At 33.0% G+C, this 17,707-nt stretch overlaps 2 protein-coding genes across 3 annotated transcripts; one reads left to right on the forward strand and one right to left on the reverse strand.

Moving 5' to 3' along the window:
- The first annotated feature begins 3,334 nt into the window (after positions 1 to 3,334).
- On the forward strand, positions 3,335 to 5,534 carry LOC109166351 (gamma-glutamyl peptidase 5-like). Its single transcript, XM_019315316.1, has 5 exons — positions 3,335 to 3,739; positions 4,600 to 4,764; positions 5,014 to 5,181; positions 5,306 to 5,420; positions 5,467 to 5,534. The coding sequence occupies exons 1-4, from the start codon at positions 3,410 to 3,412 to the stop codon at positions 5,405 to 5,407; spliced, it is 765 nt and encodes a 254-aa protein (XP_019170861.1). The 5' UTR covers positions 3,335 to 3,409; the 3' UTR covers positions 5,408 to 5,420; positions 5,467 to 5,534.
- Positions 5,535 to 8,928: 3,394 nt separating this feature from the next.
- LOC109166349 (histone-lysine N-methyltransferase ASHR3) lies at positions 8,929 to 15,717 on the reverse strand. Of its 2 annotated transcripts, none has more exons than XM_019315312.1 (11): positions 15,137 to 15,717; positions 14,309 to 14,455; positions 13,662 to 13,829; positions 13,150 to 13,176; positions 12,636 to 12,753; positions 11,866 to 11,962; positions 10,975 to 11,068; positions 10,749 to 10,827; positions 10,191 to 10,362; positions 9,958 to 10,038; positions 8,929 to 9,289 (listed from the first exon to the last, which is right to left on the reverse strand). In XM_019315312.1, the coding sequence occupies exons 1-11, from the start codon at positions 15,617 to 15,619 to the stop codon at positions 9,121 to 9,123; spliced, it is 1,635 nt and encodes a 544-aa protein (XP_019170857.1). In that variant the 5' UTR covers positions 15,620 to 15,717; the 3' UTR covers positions 8,929 to 9,120. The 2 variants fall into 2 exon arrangements, with proteins under 2 accessions (XP_019170857.1, XP_019170858.1); XM_019315313.1 differs by having other exon boundaries at positions 9,203 to 9,289; positions 9,958 to 10,034.
- Between the last annotated feature and the right edge of the window lie 1,990 nt (positions 15,718 to 17,707).

The following is a 17,707-nucleotide window of genomic DNA, read 5'->3' on the forward strand; positions in this document are numbered from 1 at the left end:
AAAATAAAAATAAAAATAAAAAAATAAAAAATCATTGAGTGAGGAAACGGTGCCACTAACGGCACCATTATTCCAGACATGCGTTTTGGACCTGGGTCCACAACATAATTTGCCGTTTAAACCGGCTTAGTATTATATTACTTCGAATTAAACACCATTCAAATTGGGCATTTGGTCTAGTGGTATGATTCTCGCTTAGGGTGCTAGACTAGAGGTCTTGAGTTCAATTCTTGAAATGCCCCTTACCCCCTCTTAAGTGAATTTCAATTTAGTTACAAACAACTTAGGGAAGTGGAATTTATCCAAAATACATTTTTTAAATTAGTGAATGTAAACTTTTCAAAAATTAGAGATACATTATGCAAAGAACACGAAGAATCAGAATCCTATTCCTAGTTAGCATGAGAATATTTACTTAAAAAATAAGTGGAATGTTGCATCTATTATATTTGTCACAACGTGACATAGGCCGCAAATTAATGTTCTATCTAATTAAATTCTGGCTGCCAAAATCAAGAATGTTCTGTCGGAATAGTATTTGTCATTAGTATTTAGTATTATCGAATCTCCCAATTTGTTAGGGAGGCCTAATAAAGTTTCTACATATTTCCAAAATCCTAATTCTATGCAATTTGGGAATGAAATAGAATAATTACTGTTCAAAATTCGTCAATTTTTTTTTTTTTTTTATGCAGTCAAAGAAAAAAAGTTGTGATTTTTTAATTAGTATATTTAATGTCTGCAACTACTATATATTGTAATTAAAAAAATTATTTAAAACGTGTATTATTCTTTAATTTTACTGTATTATTATATCACCTATCTTTCCATTTTTTAAAAATACATTTTATGGGAATGAAACGACAGGTAATATAATATTATAATTAACACCAACTTACATCTTAATCCTATTCCATATTCTTTGTAATATAATATTATAATTAATTTTTTTTAATAACGAGAAAACTCATTCGTACTCGCGCTAACAGGTACTAAGAGTCTTCTATCCCAACTCGTGTGGTTCATCGATTCCACCAAAACCTCGATCTCATTTGTTGAAATGGAGTATAGTGCGCTTTAGGACCAAGCGAGAAATGTCTCTTCTTTCATTTGCAACCATTACCCGATGGTGTGTACTATGTAAATCATACTCTTATGTATCATGCGTGACGGAATCGACCGAGATCAGAGGGTATTACTGTTGCAATCAAACTCGTGACCTTCTAATAAGATAATTATGTTCTCTCCACTTGAACACGGCTTTCAAGGTTTTTTTTTTTTGAAAATAAAATATTTTTCTTTTAAAGCTACGGACCGGAGTACTAATTTGAAGACTTCTACTTTAATAATTCATGTAAGGTAATGTTTGACAACACATTAGTATTACATTTTTGACTAGGTACAGAAAAAATATGTTAAATATTTTTAATTTCTTATTAAAATTATGAAATTTATTTATTGTAATCTATTTTTTCCTATGTATATAACTAGAACTAATCATATATTAGTATCTAATGTTATTGTTGTTCTAAGTTTTGACCGGAAAAACCACCACTATTTGACTAATTTGAATTTGGTTTGATTAAGATCTCTTTATCATGGCACACACATACAAGAATGAATCATCCAACGTTGCAGTTACATTAACAATAAGTTTACCAACTGCGTTAAGTTGTTGAGTTGACTATTTTGCTAATAGCAACACATATACTTATATCTAAGTCGGAGACAATCTTGTGATAGTGTAATTAGATCTGGTATATACTCATACGCTACGTAGAATATACCAAGAATAAAATATACAATGAGTTTGAGTACAATTTTACTAAAGTACGAGATTCGATCTTAGAACGCTCTTCAGTCAAGTGTATGAAAAATGGAGATTTAAATCCCCAAACTAGTAGGTAGAGGTTTATATATATATATATATATATATATATATATATATATATATATATATATATATATATATAGAAAATACAATTCAATAATGTCAAAATTTTGTCGACAGATTCGACATGGCAACTAGTACTTGGACATTCACGTCGATAGCGACACGTGTCAATTATTTAAACCTTGAAAACAAAATTGACTTGTCTTACTTACGTACGGTCCAAGTCTCATTGTGATCAATTTCTCAACCAGGAAAAAAAAAAAATTGAAAAACATCTAAACCTAGTTGAAACTTGAGTTATTATGCCACTAATCTACTTACAATATAACCCATCAATCCAAAAAAAAATAAAAAAAATTGAACAATCCTAAAATTTTATATTATAAAAATTCAAATTAAAATTTAAACTTGAATTAAACTATTTTTCTAAAAAAAAGAATTAAACTATATGATTATATTGTTGATGAAATATAGAATTGAATTGGAAGGCACTTTGAAGGGAGTGGACTTGGAAAAAGACTTTTGTTAACCTTAAAGAATGAAACTTGCAGTGATATATATTGACCGCTATTTGCTAATTAAGAGCTTTGACAATAGCATTTCCTCCTTAAATATTGACCTTAGAACTTAGTTCGGTATATTTTGGCCAATTTGGTAAAATAGTTAATTTATCATTCAAATTTAGTTTATTTGATCATTATTATTAATTATTTGACTTGGTTAAACAATTAATATGAGTGTTTGATTAATTAATTTTTTGTAACAACTTACTATTTCAAAATACTAAACTTCAAAAAGGTGTTCAAAGTAGCTTTTTCGATCAATTATTTGAAACTAACAGCTAATTTATCAAAGACAATGAGCTGATACTATCAACTAGTCAACCCACAAACGAAATCAACTAATACTTATCAGCTAATAACCGCCAATTTACCTAACACCGTACCCCCTTTATATGAAAAATTATAAAGTGTGATTTTATTTGAATTCTGATGCACAATTGAGATATAAGATTGGACGGTCGAGATCTGAGTAGTGATTACAGATTCACCTTGTCATCTATTTATTCCCAATTTGCTCCTAGGGGTGACCGCGGTTCCGATTCTGATTCCGCAAATGGACAAACCAGAACCGAAACCTTATAGTAAGGTTCCGTTCCGATTCCCGTTGGAACCGCCGGTTCTAACCGGTTTTATTTATAAAAAAAATTATAATTTTTAATTTTTTCCTATTTGAAATCGGAACCGCCAATTCCGGTTCCTTGCCATCTCGAGCCTTAACCGAAACTATATTGACTCCGATTAGAAATCGGAACCAGAACCGTACAAACAGTTCGGTTCCGATTCCGGTTCAACAGTGCACGGTTCGGTTCGAATCGAACCGAACCGTGATCATGCCTATTTGCTCCTATAAATAGAGGAAGACATCGCTGTCTCTCTCAAGAATCCCATACCCACAAAACTCTTCTCTCCCATCCATTAAAATTCTCTCTCTCTCTCTAAAAAAAGAGTGAAAATGAAGATGATGAATGTTGAAGGAGAGCAGAAGAGATATGCATTGCTGCTAGCAGCAAGGGACTCAGATTATGTGAAGAAAGTGTACGGAGGATACTTCAACGTGTTCGTGGAGGCTCTGGGAGAAGAAGGAGAGATATGGGATTTGTTCCGGGTGGTCGACGGCGAGTTTCCGGCGACGGATGACCTCCATAGCTATGAAGGTTTTGTGGTCAGTGGCAGCCCTTATGATGCCTATGGCGATGAAGCTTGGATTCTCCAGCTCTGCCTTCTTCTCCAAGCTTTGTTCTCCATGCAAAAGAAAGTCCTCGGCATTTGCTTTGGCCACCAAGTAAGTTCATGGCCGGGAAACCTTTTCCGGCCACCGTTTTTTTTTTCCGGTATCCCCGACGTACTATAGTTACATTAGTCAATTTATATCGTGCACCAGGCGCGCATTGCATTGTACGCCCTAATGCAAAACGACTCGTTTCACATAGCTGTATAAAAAAATACACATAATTGTATAAACAAACAAACATAACTGTATAAAAAATACACATAATTGTATAACAAATACACATAATCACGTCAACTCCCTACCGCGCCTCGCAAAACGACATCGTTTTGAGAGGCGCGGGGTGCACAGTGCTATGTGCGCCGTGGTGTAGGGTATACCGATTGGTTACATTAGGGCTTTTGGTAAATAATTGTTAGCTGATTGAGTTAATGGATTTGACTAGTTGATAACATTAACTGATTGTAGAAAAGTGTTTGATAATTTAGTTGATAGCTGCAAAATGACTTTCTCAAAAAGTTGATTGAAAAAGTTACTTTGAGAAGTTTTTTGAATTTTAGTATTTTTGCAGCAATAAGTTGGTACAAAAAGCAAATTAATCAAACACTCATATTGATTGTTTAACAAAGTCAAACAACTAATAGTGTCAAAAGTCAAAATTGTCTGATAGACTAACTATTTTACCAAACAGGACCATTGAGTTTCAATTAATTAAGTTATTGTTAATACGTTAAAGACGTTATGGTCAAACGGCATAACTATGACTCTAGCTGGACCATTATTATACTATATTGTAATAGAGTCGGATCGATAGTACTATCATTCTGAGTTTAATTTTGCTATGATCTGTCTATTTAAACTATAATAAACTGTTGACTTGTTTTGTGAAGTGATTATTCTATATTTTGATTTAGGTTTTGTGTAGAGCTTTGGGAGGAAAAGTTGGGAAGGCTTATAGTGGTTGGGATATTGGAGTTAGAAAAGTGGAGATTGTAAAGGATTTATGCTTCCTTGGTGATGATAATAATTTGGAAGAAACCTCACCATCTCTTTCCATCATTGAGGTTCATCAAGATGAGGTATATATGCATATGTCGCTATAATGTTGATTACCCATTAAGTAAAAAAAAAAAAAAAACATTGTGTCATTTTATAATTACAACGGTGCATTTAAATATATATAATAGTGTAAATCTACGGATAACTAATAATGCATACACTGACTAGTGCACTATCAATTACCTATAAATGCACTATTAAACGTTTACAAATGCGGGAATTTTGATTTCATTTGAATCTATAGAGTGATGATGTATATGTATATATAGGTATGGGAAGTGCCAATAGGGGCAGAGGTGTTGGCATTCTCGGATAAGACATGCGTGGAAATGTTTAGGATTGGGGAACATATTCTTGGAATTCAAGGACATCCTGAGTACACTAAAGACATCCTCAGTAACCTTATTGACCGTTTGCTCTCCAATGGCTCCATAGAGGTATAATCGTTAAATATAACCATTACCCAATATTGTAATCCATACCTAGATATATTTATAATTTGACAAACATTAAAAATATTATTTTTAAAAAAAAAATAATTATGTAATTACATGCATGCAGATAGGGTTTGCTGAAGATGTAAGGGCCAAGATTTTGGCAGCGGAGCCAGATAGAAAGTGCTGGGAGAAGATCTGCAAAACGTTCCTTAAAAGGAAAAATTGAAATATGAAATATATATTTAATATATATATATTACTCGTAATTATATTTCTAACCTATTCATGTCTTGTTTGTAACACTGTATCACAAATATGAATATCTGATGTAAAATGTTATCTAATAATGGAAGTTAAAATATTAATTATTTATTTGGTGACTTTTAATATAATGTCAATCTTGCACCTCGATCAATTACAATAGATACAACTAACGAACTCTTAAATAAATAAAGATCAAATACCTTTATATATGAAGAGACAAAATTCAATTCTCACTTACATGGTTGAAAAAGTATTAATTTCTGACCAACTAAATTCAGATGGATGGTATCTTTATAGCACTAAATTCTAACTTCGATTCATTCTCTTAAGAATGAGAACCCCCGTATAGCGATATTGGGTTTACTTCTTTGGTATAATTTACGGGCTAATATTAAAAAATAAAATTTATTTAGTGTACACCTTCAAATAATGACGACAGATTTTCATTAAAAGAAAAAGAAAAACGAATCATATATATGTTGATGACATCAGTTGTCCTATACTAAGTTAATTCTAAAATGGGTATGGTACCAACTCAAAATTCTTAAATACAATTGCAAAGGTTGTTTCATAATTGCAAAGTTGGGGGTTTAATTTTGTAAGTGTACGTAGTACTAAAAATTAAAGCTATGAATCAGATATACATAAAAGTTGGTTCATATGAGGTTATTGTTTCTTGCATGTGTAGTCGTTTAACTTTGCACCATTATATATGTACAAATACACCATTACATGTTTAGAAAAGCACAAGAGTGTAGTGCATTTTACAAACTGAGTAGTGCATTTGTAAATGCATCACATCTTGGTATATTTTTGAACACGTGGTGGTTCATCATTGCTGGAAATCTTTAAAATTTTGACCACCCTAAAGTGGTCGGAAATTGACGATTTTCGATGGGGAATCCCTGTTCTGAGAACTTCTGACCACATTTTCGATTACTTTGGGTGTTCGAAAAAACCTCCGTCACTATTTTGGTCATTGCATGAAGTGATCGGAAATAACATCCACTATTACAAAGTGGTCGGAAAATTTGGTCATGGGAGAAAGTTTTGAGATTCATAATTTACTAGTGGTCGGAAAATGTCAAAAAAAAAAAAAAAAAAAAAAAAGGATTTTCCGACCACATTTGGTGAGCGGAAAGTCCGACCTTTTTTGGTCCAATCCAAATATTTGACAAAAAATTGAAATAATGTCACTTTTTTTTACCCTTTTTTGTGAATGGTAGGAAAATTCTAGCGGTGTATTTGTGCATATATAGTGGTGCAAAGTTGCACGATCGCACGAAAAGCAATAGTCACACCGAATCTTGCCTATATATATATATATATATATATATATATATATATATATATATAATGTTGGTAGTTTATATACCATTACCTAACTAACATCATATTTTTGACCTTGTAAATTCTCGGAAGAATTAATGTTTAGAGTGTTTGACCTTTTTTTTTTTGGGGTGCAAAGAAGTGTCAGATTTTGAGTTCAATGAACATGGACAGATCTAATTAATGGTAGTTGACTAGTTGTAGAAAGACATGATAAAATTCTTAACGACCTTGAACGTTGAACAAGATACGTAGCGTCATATTTTTTTTTTTTTTTAATGCTACTGTTTCTATTATACTATCTGTACAAACATACTTTCTCAATCTAATGAAGCACAAAAAATCAACAACGCATCTACTTAAGACTTGATCTCATGACCTCTCACATGGAAGAGGTCACTAGATGCCATCTGAACACTAGTATGACGCTACGTTGTGACATTTTTGTAATTTCTATGATATGCTTGATGGTGACCGCATGGACTTAACTCGCTAGTTCAGAGGCAGTATTTGAAGCAAGAGGCAAAGTTTTAAAACTCGACAACAGTAGTGTGGAGATTATGTCTAAAGTGGGCAGATCCCTTGTGCACACCGGCATATGGCCATATCTGCTGAGCTACTAAATTACATCGATTTACATTTTCCCAAATGCAGTGTCCATCGAGAATGTGAGAACCCTTAGGGGGCGTTTGGTTCACGGAATCTTGGATTACCCCAGGTAATAAGATTACCTCCAGGAAGGTAATGTGAGATTACCGGAATGTAAGATTACCTTATGTGTTTGGTTTGGATTGTGGAATATGATATTACCGTGTTTGGTTAAGGGTTATATTTTAGGCTATATGAATCAATTTACAATAATATCCTCAATAATATATATATATATATATATATATATATATATATATATATATATATATATATATTATGTGTTTGTATTTATTTTATTTATTTATATGTATGAATGTATATCAATGTTCAAATATTAAAAAACTAAATATATAAATATACACATGTATAATAATAATAATAATAATAATAATAATAATAATAATAATATTATTATTATTATTATTATTATTATTATTATAAGGATAAGGATTAGTTAACAAGGGCAAAGTTGGAATAATTCAAGGTAATCTAAGATTACCTAAAAAAATGGAGGTAATCACATTACCTTGAAACATTACCGCCACATCAGCTTTCAGGTAATATAACATTACCAGGTAATCTCATAACTTAAACCAAACAAGGTAATATAACATTACCAGACTCAAGATTACCTAGGTAATCAAAGATGACCTGAACCAAACGCCCCCTTAAGGTTAGGAGTTCAACCTTTTAGGACAAGATATGCTTGATAGTGCTTTAAGTCCAATGCACCGTCAAACACTCCCTGTGTACACCATAGATCATGCTCAAGATATATCTGCTACCATATATAAGCAGTTAACATCATGTTTCGAATTAATTACAGCAAGCAATAGGATATGAACTTAGTTTTTCATGCTTCCGTCTAATTAATAGTAATTGTACAGTTGTACTCAATACTTTTAATATTAGTGTTGATCAATTCCGTAGCATTTTCCTTATATTTATTATTATATACAGCGGTCAAGATCTGCAGTATGTTAAACAATAGTGCTTCTAATGGATGAATAAAGATCATGCGCTAAATTAATCATTACTTTCTTAATGGAATAATGGATGTTCTAGTTTCTACAAGACTACTAGGTCAAGAATGGCAGTGCCCTTACACACATTCTAATGTTTATTTTGAAGTGACCAGAGAAATTTACAGTCATTATTTATGGTGTAAATTAGGTAAAGCTCAAGAAAAAACTAAATCATTAATGTTGCTCTGAGTTCGATCAACGATTTGATCAAGATTATTCATACATTGTACTCTCTCTGTCTCATTTTGTCTCTAGTTTAGTTAATAAAATTTGACTAAAGTTATTTTTAATTCAATTTTTTATAATATTAAATTTAATATTAGTATACAAAATTTATATATTTAAAAACTACACTAAAAGTATTATTAAACAAAAAAAAAAAAAATACTAAAGAAAATGTTCGGCTTTGGCAAGCCTGTACCATTGGCCCTCTTTAGCAGTTGGAGCTGAAACAAGTATATATATATATATACAAAAATTCAAGACAAAATTCAATGTTATACATTGCTCATTTTTCTTTTTTTGATTTGTAACAGTGACCTTTGTTTCTTAGTAGTCGAAAACAGAGATGCTTTCCTCTTGAATTTTTTTTTCTCTTTCTTATTTCTCTATTACAGATGTTAAGAAGGCAAAATACAACAATGAATGACTAGACACAAAAAGAATTGGCTTAGCATGGATTGACTTTGACCATGGCCAAACAAGTAGTAGAGGTTCTCTTGCGTTTAGAACCCCAGTAAATGTCTAGTTTAGTACTAATCTTCTTTTTTATCCCAAGAAAGCCTTGACAATTAGGGGCACCACAATGGCACTTCACTTCTGGCCCAAATTGTACAAATCTGCAGTCCAAAAAACAGAACAAGTGAGCAGGGGCAGAATTGTAATTTGCACATTCAAGACGAAATTTGTGGGGGCCTGGGGGACACCCGGTTTCCCCATAGGTCGCAACTATAAAACTAATTCAAATTTAACTCAGGATTACACATTCGTGCCTATAAAGTTTGACTTTTACTTGAGAAAAATCCAATTCATAACTCTCACCCAAACACAATAGTACTATTTGCTTAGCACGTGAGCATACAAAACAGTCACAAGTGGTGTACATGCACCGAGGCTCCACTGAATTAGTCTTGTGCCGTGAAATGGATATACTAGTGTAGTATGCAAAAGATAAAAAATGAAAATAGTAACTGGTTTTAGCCATTTTGCATCTCGTTGAAGTTACTTTGAATAAATGGTAAGCCAATCTCATTGTGACATTAATATCATAATAATTTTGTGTGTCTACAAGAAACCTCCAATGCCTCTCACCCCAGATGATGCAGCAGCATCCTAAACAGGCCCTCAAAATTGCAGACAATTCGTGAATTCAAGGACATAACTAAAGCTCAAATATACATTTAAGTTTTGCAATTCTTTTAGTAACCATTTAATCCAAGCATTGTTCATTGATGATTTTTCCTTTTAAAGAAAAAGTAGACTCCAAAATAACAATCAAGAGACTAACCTGTAATCATATGTCAATGGCTCTCCTACTTCAATGTCTCTATCAGCAAAAACACCAACACGTGTCTCACATTCAACCTGCCTTTAGTGAAGGATAAAACATATATGAGCAGTTGCTCAATCAGGGCCAAAATATATGTAACATATGTTAAGCAATCTCATTCATTTATTGCACAGTTAGATACATATAGATTTATGCTTAGTTTATATGTAAATCTAAGAGAATTTACTAACCATTTCTCCAGTTTGCAGTTGGGATCACAGCTGTGATTGAGAAAACGGGAATAGTTGCCCTTGAAAGTTGCATCTATTGTGAAATCCTTCCTTATTTCACACATGTAGAAGTTTTTCTCTCCACTGTATTTCATTTGCCAGAGCCTCTTTTCACACAAGGCATCGTCAATAACTGAAATGGAAAGCAACTTATAAAACTAGAAACTTAATATAGTTGAGTATTAACCAATTGCAATAAGTTTGAATGCAAATATATAGATATAAATGTACCATGCAGAAAGAGAAGTTGCATTTTATCCAAAGATGAATTTGGAATGACAATCAACTTCTAGTTATGCCAAAAAGGAAATTTACAAATCAAATGCATAGTTTAATGATCTAATTGCATATTTTAGTTACGATTGGGGGCAGATAAAGATATTTATAGGAGAATATGCAATCTTCATCCAAATTCTAAAGGATTCAATGGTATAAGATCAAGCAAATACCATCACAGATAAAAGACATTCTAGAGAATGTAAACCAAAGAGCCAGAACTTCTATACATAAGAAAATCACCTTCTCCAATATACTCTATAATGAAATCCCCTTTCTTGATGGATTCAGCTGCTACAACACCCCAACCACAGAGTTCAGTCTGATTACAATACAAATATAGTTTTAATAACAGAATAATATATTGATATTTAACCAATAGTTCATTAAAAATAAATACACCTAAACATTTTTAGGAAAGTTGTATATATTGAGAAAGAAAATTGTTTACTGGGGATCAACTTCTCACCTTGACAAGTTTAATCTTTTTCTCTTCTCGAAATGGCCTATTTGAGCACTTACCAGAGCAGCGACAAGCCTTTGAGCAACTTATGGACTGAACCCTAAAGGACAAGCATTAAAACACAGCAAGCTAGATGAGTGATTTATAGCACATTGATTGACACTCCCCACTGCAATCCAGACATCCAGTATGGAAGTACATACTTTTTGATAGATATCAGTGAGACACACAAGGGGTGTCTCCCCAGAAATTACAAGGCCATTCAGAAAAGCTTATAAACTTATACATTAGAAGCACAGCATTTTAAAATTGGACAAGATGAACTTAGTAGGAATTATCTGTTGAAAATAGAAACCCTAGCATAGCCCTAGTTTTAGCCCATTATGTACACCTATAAGTGGAAAGTAACAATAATCATTTGTATTTTCTGGTGGCAGGCCCGATATCACATCCAAACCTGATCCTCTCAAATTTTTGGTTTATTGAAGAAATTCCCTTATGAGGCAATAGCTAGTTAGATATATGGAAAATAGTTCAAAAGTTTTACCAAATTAATTAGGGACATATAGCAAGAGCTTCTTTTAACTGGGATGAATTAATAATTCTGGGATAAAGCAATTTCCCAATCAGGATGCTGCAGCAATATGGCATGAGAAATTCCATTTAATGTTGGAAATGAGGTCAATGAAGAAAGTTGGAAATGGGATCTCTGAGGAAGGTTAGAAACAGGTTCTGTAAGGATAGAAAACTCTTAAGAAGCAGCAGTAGCTAGCAGGCAAAGCATTGGAAGGACAGTGTTTTCACATATTAGTTGGATAAGCTAAATATAGTGCAAGGTTGTAAAGAAAAAGATGCTCATAAAAGAGTTTACATCCGAGGGGGAAAAAGTCATGGTACCTGCAGATACAACTGTCTAAACATTTTGTAGCGCCGCAATTTGTGCATCCAATATCAGCACCAACATTATCACGCTTTTTCTTGATGAGGTACACATCTATATCAGTCAAGGGTATTCAGCCATGATTAATATATCCTTCAATTTTAGAAGGTTATCTTACATGCTTTGATTCTTCATGAACATAAATTCATTTCAGGGTAAAATCAAGAAATTTAAATATCCGCATAAAAGCACATGCAGATGAATCCTACAAAAAAAAATATGTTTAACATGCCAAAGAGGACAAACAATTTTAAGCAATTTTACTAAAAGGTTCTTTAGCCCAATATGAAGTACTCCCCACTGTCCAATTTATGTGATGCATTTCCTTTCTGACAACCTAATATGTCTTACTCTTTTTCCTTTTCTTTTTTTACTGCTTTGGGGTGGGGACTATTTCATCATGACTTCCTATGCTACAATTTCTCATGACATGAAATGACCAAGCAACTTCATATTTGAATCAGCAAACTTAATGCACACGCTAAAAACAAATTAGAGGCTTTAAAAAAAATTGCAAACTCCAAATCTAAAACTAAAAGCCCAACCAAATCATGCCACATAATTTGAGATGGAGAGTGGAATGCAACAGGAATCTTTCTGATGATTGCAAAAAAATGAGGCCAATATGGCAGAAATTTTGTTGTCACTTTGTGCATGTTGCAATACTGGACTCATAAGGAAAGTGGAATTTGGCAAGTAGATGATAAGCCCAAAATGCATAGGATACTTCGCTTGATTGGCTCATATGAAGGTGGCTCCAATTTGCTGTCATTCACATCCTTCCAATTTAAGTTGATCTTAAATTCCTCCTCCGTGTATGGTAGAGGCAAGTGACTGAATATTTCCTGACATAAAGATTACAAGTGTTAGCAAATGAAGTGTGCCAACATCAATGCCTCAGGGATCAGCACCAAAGAAAAGTTAAAACAGTTTGGCAATGTCTGCCACCCCCAAGAGAGAGCATTTGATAAATGAGCCAATTCAACGGGCAAGTACTTAGAGGATTGAAATCTCAAGGCTGCGCTGTTTCTCATCTACTTTCACTCATCTCACACCACGTTTTTTTTTTTTCAGGTTGAGTTGGTTTGGTGAAAGAATGTTTTTTGAAACATATAGGAAAAAGGCATTCTTTTCTTGAAATAAAAAATGTGAAGCAAATGACTCTTGCAAGTACTTATGAATAGTTTCTGAATAATCATATAAAATATAGCATGAGTGGTATAGCAAATAAATTCTCTAACCTCAATACTTTTGATTGGATCTTCATGCTGCTCATCAAACAAGATATGTCAGTCCTGTCACCGAGCCTAATCAATCAAAATAAAGATCAAGTGATAAACTAACAGAGAGCTGAATACAACTGCATTCCATTTAATATGGTTTTCCTAACTAATACTTAAGGATTTTATCTTTAAAAACACCATGTTCACCTATATCTCCCAAATGGATCAACATTAAAACATGGAAAATGACATCATTGCAAATCATGCACCTGAATTTTTCATCTCAAAATGAAATACAGAATACATTTTATTCTTTGTAATCTGTGGCATGTCTATTATTTTCATAAATTTATTCATATTCTTTCCACATACAGCCATAGATTTTACTGATCCCAAGGTTACATGACAAGACACCTTATCCCCACAAGTTCAAGGACCTAACTGCCATATGGTCATTACTGATAAGAGGAAGGTTCAGATTTCATTGCAAGAACAATAAATTGCACTGATGAACAATGGAAGAAAATGACCTCCTTCTCCAGACGCCAATCTGCATGATGTTTCCAACAGATGACCCGCCCGGGATGACTAGGCAGATGGACAACATACTCGGGAAATGCTGCACATTTGTCATGTGATGCAATAAGACACTTAATGCATCGCCATATATGATTCATTTTGTTACAAGCAAAGCATACCTGTTCAAAGAAGAGATGCCATTAGATATACTGGTTGCATTTATTATCATCAAAAAATACTACTTTCATTAAGTGAGAAGCATTAAGATCTGGCCAGGTAAGGCAACAAGAGAAACTAGAATCAAGAACCCTCAAACTTAAAAAGAGAAAGTAGCTGTCAACAACATTGATGTCGAGATTTATTGAGTATTAACAGAACCGAAATTTCATGCAACACTCCATACAAATTCAATTGTTCCAAGACAATATTCTTCCAAAAATATATAAAAGCATGAGAAATAAAGTTAATAACAGTTATTTTCTGGATATCAAGTCTAAGAGAAGAAGAAATGTTTTCAATTGGCAGTTTAATACTTACTCAAACTATGAAATGTATTTAGCCTAGAAGGCATATGGAGAGCCCACGGGAAATAAACACTATAGACTGTAACACACAATCAATTGGGTGGTTAGATTAAACTTTGGGAAATGATACTCACATGCTGCGGGCACTTGAATTGTTTTGTAGAAGAGAAACCCAATCTTTCTATTGCACACAGCTGGTGCACAACTACCTGGCAACCCCGAACGGAGCATGACAAGTCTTCACCAGGGAAAATTAAGTTCTGGCAAACAGGGCACTCAACCTGAAATGAACCAGAAAACATTAAAAAGTGAACTAATATATGCACTGCACAAACAAAAATACGTTAATGCCAATTGCACATTTTATCACTAATCCACGTAAAATTGTGTTTCCTGGAGCAGTTCTAGGCATGTATTTATGTATACGGGAGGTGCTCAGGTAGCATTCCATCCTCAAATGAGATGTAGTGCTTGCATATTTAACTCTAGTAAAATATGCAATTTTGATTTGTTAGATCATTTTAATATTTAAATAGTAGTTCAAGTCTGATTTCTGAACTCTGAATAAACTGTGATCAGAGCAAAAGAACATTCCCATAGGTTCTGCCTAAGAAATGAACAAAATAATTCTACTTAAATAGTTTCAAACAACTGTTTACTTTATAAATTGAAAATTAATTTTCCAATGGAAAACAAAAAGTTGGAAACTATTTCCTGTAACAGATTAATGTCAACAGGAAATAGTTTAAAAGCTATAAAAGGAAAATCTCAGTAAACACACACACACACACACATAACAATAGAAACTCCACAGTTAACATTAGAACACAAAAATAATCGTTTCTCAACAAAATTCCATGGAAAATCAATTGTTCGGAATAATTACCAGGCAGCTTGAAATATTTCGAAAAAAAAAAAAAAAAAAAAAAAAAAAAAACAATAAAAAGAAAAGGAGCTTATACCGATTTTGGAGCTTGAGAAAGGAACGGCAAGAAACAGCGGTGTTCAGGAACACCAGCTTTGACACTCCGCTTAACCCAATCCTTAACAAACTCATCCAAACTCTTATTTTCTGTGGCAAACCTCTTAAGATCTCTCTGGCACACCCTAACCCTATTGTCTCCGTTACTCTGACATTTGACTTCGTCTTCTCTATGCACAACCCGGAGCTCCGGTTCGGAGCTCAGGTCGGAGTCTTGGTGCTCAATAGTCGAGTCGGACTTGTAATTCAATTCGGCATCCAACTCATTGCATTGCACATCAGGCTTCGGGTTCGGGCAGTCGCTCTTGAGCTGCGGGTCAGAGTCTCGGCTGCCCAATTTCAAGGGGGGCTTGGAATTCGGGTCAACTGAATCGATAATGGAGCGAGAAATGAGGGGTAAGGCGGCCGGAGACGGCGGAAGCGGCGGCGGCGGTGGCTCCAGAAAATTCGCGAAATCGGGCATTGCTAGGGTTAAGGTTTAGAGAGAGAAAGTATAGTGAGAGAAACAGCTGGGATAACTGTGTCGACTCGTGACTGAGTAGAGAGACAAGAGAGATGAGCTGAGCGTGTGGGGGTATGGCTCAGTTGTGTTTGGGCGGGAAAAATTAAATTTGGCCAAAAAAAAAAAATTAACAAATTTGGCCTCCAATTTTTTATATTCTTTCAATTTAATCCTTATATTCTTAGTTTTGTCAAATATCCAAATTTTAAAATTTGGAAAAACGCTGAAATTAAAAACGTTAGAGTAGTCTTCTCAAAACCAAAAAAAAAAAAAAAAAAAAACGTTAGAGTAGTGGTAATGAGACGTTTTTGGTAAAAAATTGGCCTATAGGTCAATTTTAACTTATTTGACCATTATTAATTGTTTGATTTAGTTAAAATATTAATATAAATGTTTGATTAATTAGTTTTTTGTAACTTCAAAAGACTAAAATTCAAAAAGTAACTTTTTCAATTAGCTTTTTGAAAAAAAAAAAATTATACCAAACAGTTATTAATTTACCAAACACTTTTCTACAATCAGCTAATGTTATCAACTATTTATACACTTTAATTAACACAATCAACTATCAGCTAACCGTCATTTTACCAAACAGTGTCATATAGCATTTTCAATAATAGTAATATTTTTTTTTAGGTTTTTTGAGATGCCCGAGAGAGAATAATGAAAAAGAGAAAAAATAAATAATAAAGCAAGTCTTACACAAAACAAAAACGAAGCACCGTAGATTGTGTGTATTTATATTGTGACATTAGAACATATATATAATAATAATAATAAATAATAACAAATTAGTACCAACAAGGCTTGTGTCCTTTATAATAAGAATAATAGCAGTAGAAGCATTCTTTTGGTGAATCTATAGCTATGCTTTCCTTCACTCCAAACATCAAATCTTCACACTTTCCCTGTATAGGGTATTCTTTATCAATCGGTGCAATTCTCCGAACAAATTTTGCAATATTAGTCTGTGTATATGCTATTCCACGAAACTCGACGCTGAAAGCCTTAAATTTATAATCTTTCATGGTCACTAGCGATAAAAAACCCACACGAATCAGTGTCTTATTCTTAGACCATTGACTGAAAGGTTGAATTTTCGCCCTTGCAAAAATATCATTGATTCCGTCGTCGCCTTCATAGTACGCCAGAACCTCAAAACCTTTATAAAAGTAGGAAGAATACTTGTTGTCGTTGTGTATTGTGAAGTTCATACTCCAATTTGCAGGGCAATGAGACGAGAGGCTATCGTTCATCACAGAAATTTGATTGACTGCAAAATTTGGATATTTGGGTTGATATATTGATGATACAATGACAATTGCAATGAAAAAACCAATACATATTGTAAATATAATGAGTATCACACAACTAACAAGGGGATGGACCCTCTTATTACCACCATCATGGATAGTATCCATATAACAAACTAGCTAGGGTTGCAAAAGTTGTAGTTTTAGTTTTAACACAGTAGGGTTGAGAAAATTTACAATAAATAGGGGGAAAAAAATTTGTTCAAGGAAAGTTTTGCGTGGATGATGAATAATGATGATATACGCGCGTATACAAGTAATATAATTTAGAAAGTATTGTGCTTATTCTTATTAGGACTCTATGTATTTGAATTAGATTATGATTCACTATCCTAATCTCCCTTATTCCCCATTCCTAAAATATATTTAGAAATATACTACTATATTTTTTTAGTTAAGAAATACTTATGGTATTTAATTAATTAGTTAATATATATATATATATATATATATATATATATATATATATAGAGAGAGAGAGAGAGAGAGAGAGTTCAAAATGATGATCTGGCATACTTGCTCATCACATAAAGTTCATCAATGCTCGAGGATTTTAGTAAAAAAACACAGAATTATTTGATTAATTCTAAATTTAATGACTTATTGTTTGCCCATGGTTAAATTAATTATGGTAAGATCACGATCATTGATTTGTCAATATGATACACCAATATATGTCTACATTTTTACATGGAAGTTGAAGTATTAATAAGTAGATTATAGACCCTTCAAAAAA

Source organism: Ipomoea nil, unplaced genomic scaffold, assembly GCF_001879475.1.
Source record: "Ipomoea nil cultivar Tokyo-kokei standard unplaced genomic scaffold, Asagao_1.1 scaffold3087, whole genome shotgun sequence".
Taxonomy (NCBI): Eukaryota; Viridiplantae; Streptophyta; class Magnoliopsida; order Solanales; family Convolvulaceae; genus Ipomoea; species Ipomoea nil.

Bases quoted from the DNA above. Each gene is read 5' to 3' on its own strand.
- LOC109166351 (XM_019315316.1), top strand. From the start codon at position 3,410: ATGAAGATGATGAATGTTGAAGGAGAGCAGAAGAGATATGCATTGCTG. The intron at 3,740-4,599 runs GTAAGTTCATGG...ATTTTGATTTAG, and splicing joins GCATTTGCTTTGGCCACCAA to GTTTTGTGTAGAGCTTTGGG. The intron at 4,765-5,013 runs GTATATATGCAT...ATGTATATATAG, and splicing joins TTGAGGTTCATCAAGATGAG to GTATGGGAAGTGCCAATAGG.
- LOC109166349 (XM_019315312.1), bottom strand. From the start codon at position 15,619: ATGCCCGATTTCGCGAATTTTCTGGAGCCACCGCCGCCGCCGCTTCCG. The intron at 13,177-13,661 runs GTCATTTTCTTC...TTTGATGAGCAG, and splicing joins ATTGGCGTCTGGAGAAGGAG to CATGAAGATCCAATCAAAAG. The intron at 10,363-10,748 runs GTGATTTTCTTA...TTTCCATTTCAG, and splicing joins TATAGAGTATATTGGAGAAG to TTATTGACGATGCCTTGTGT.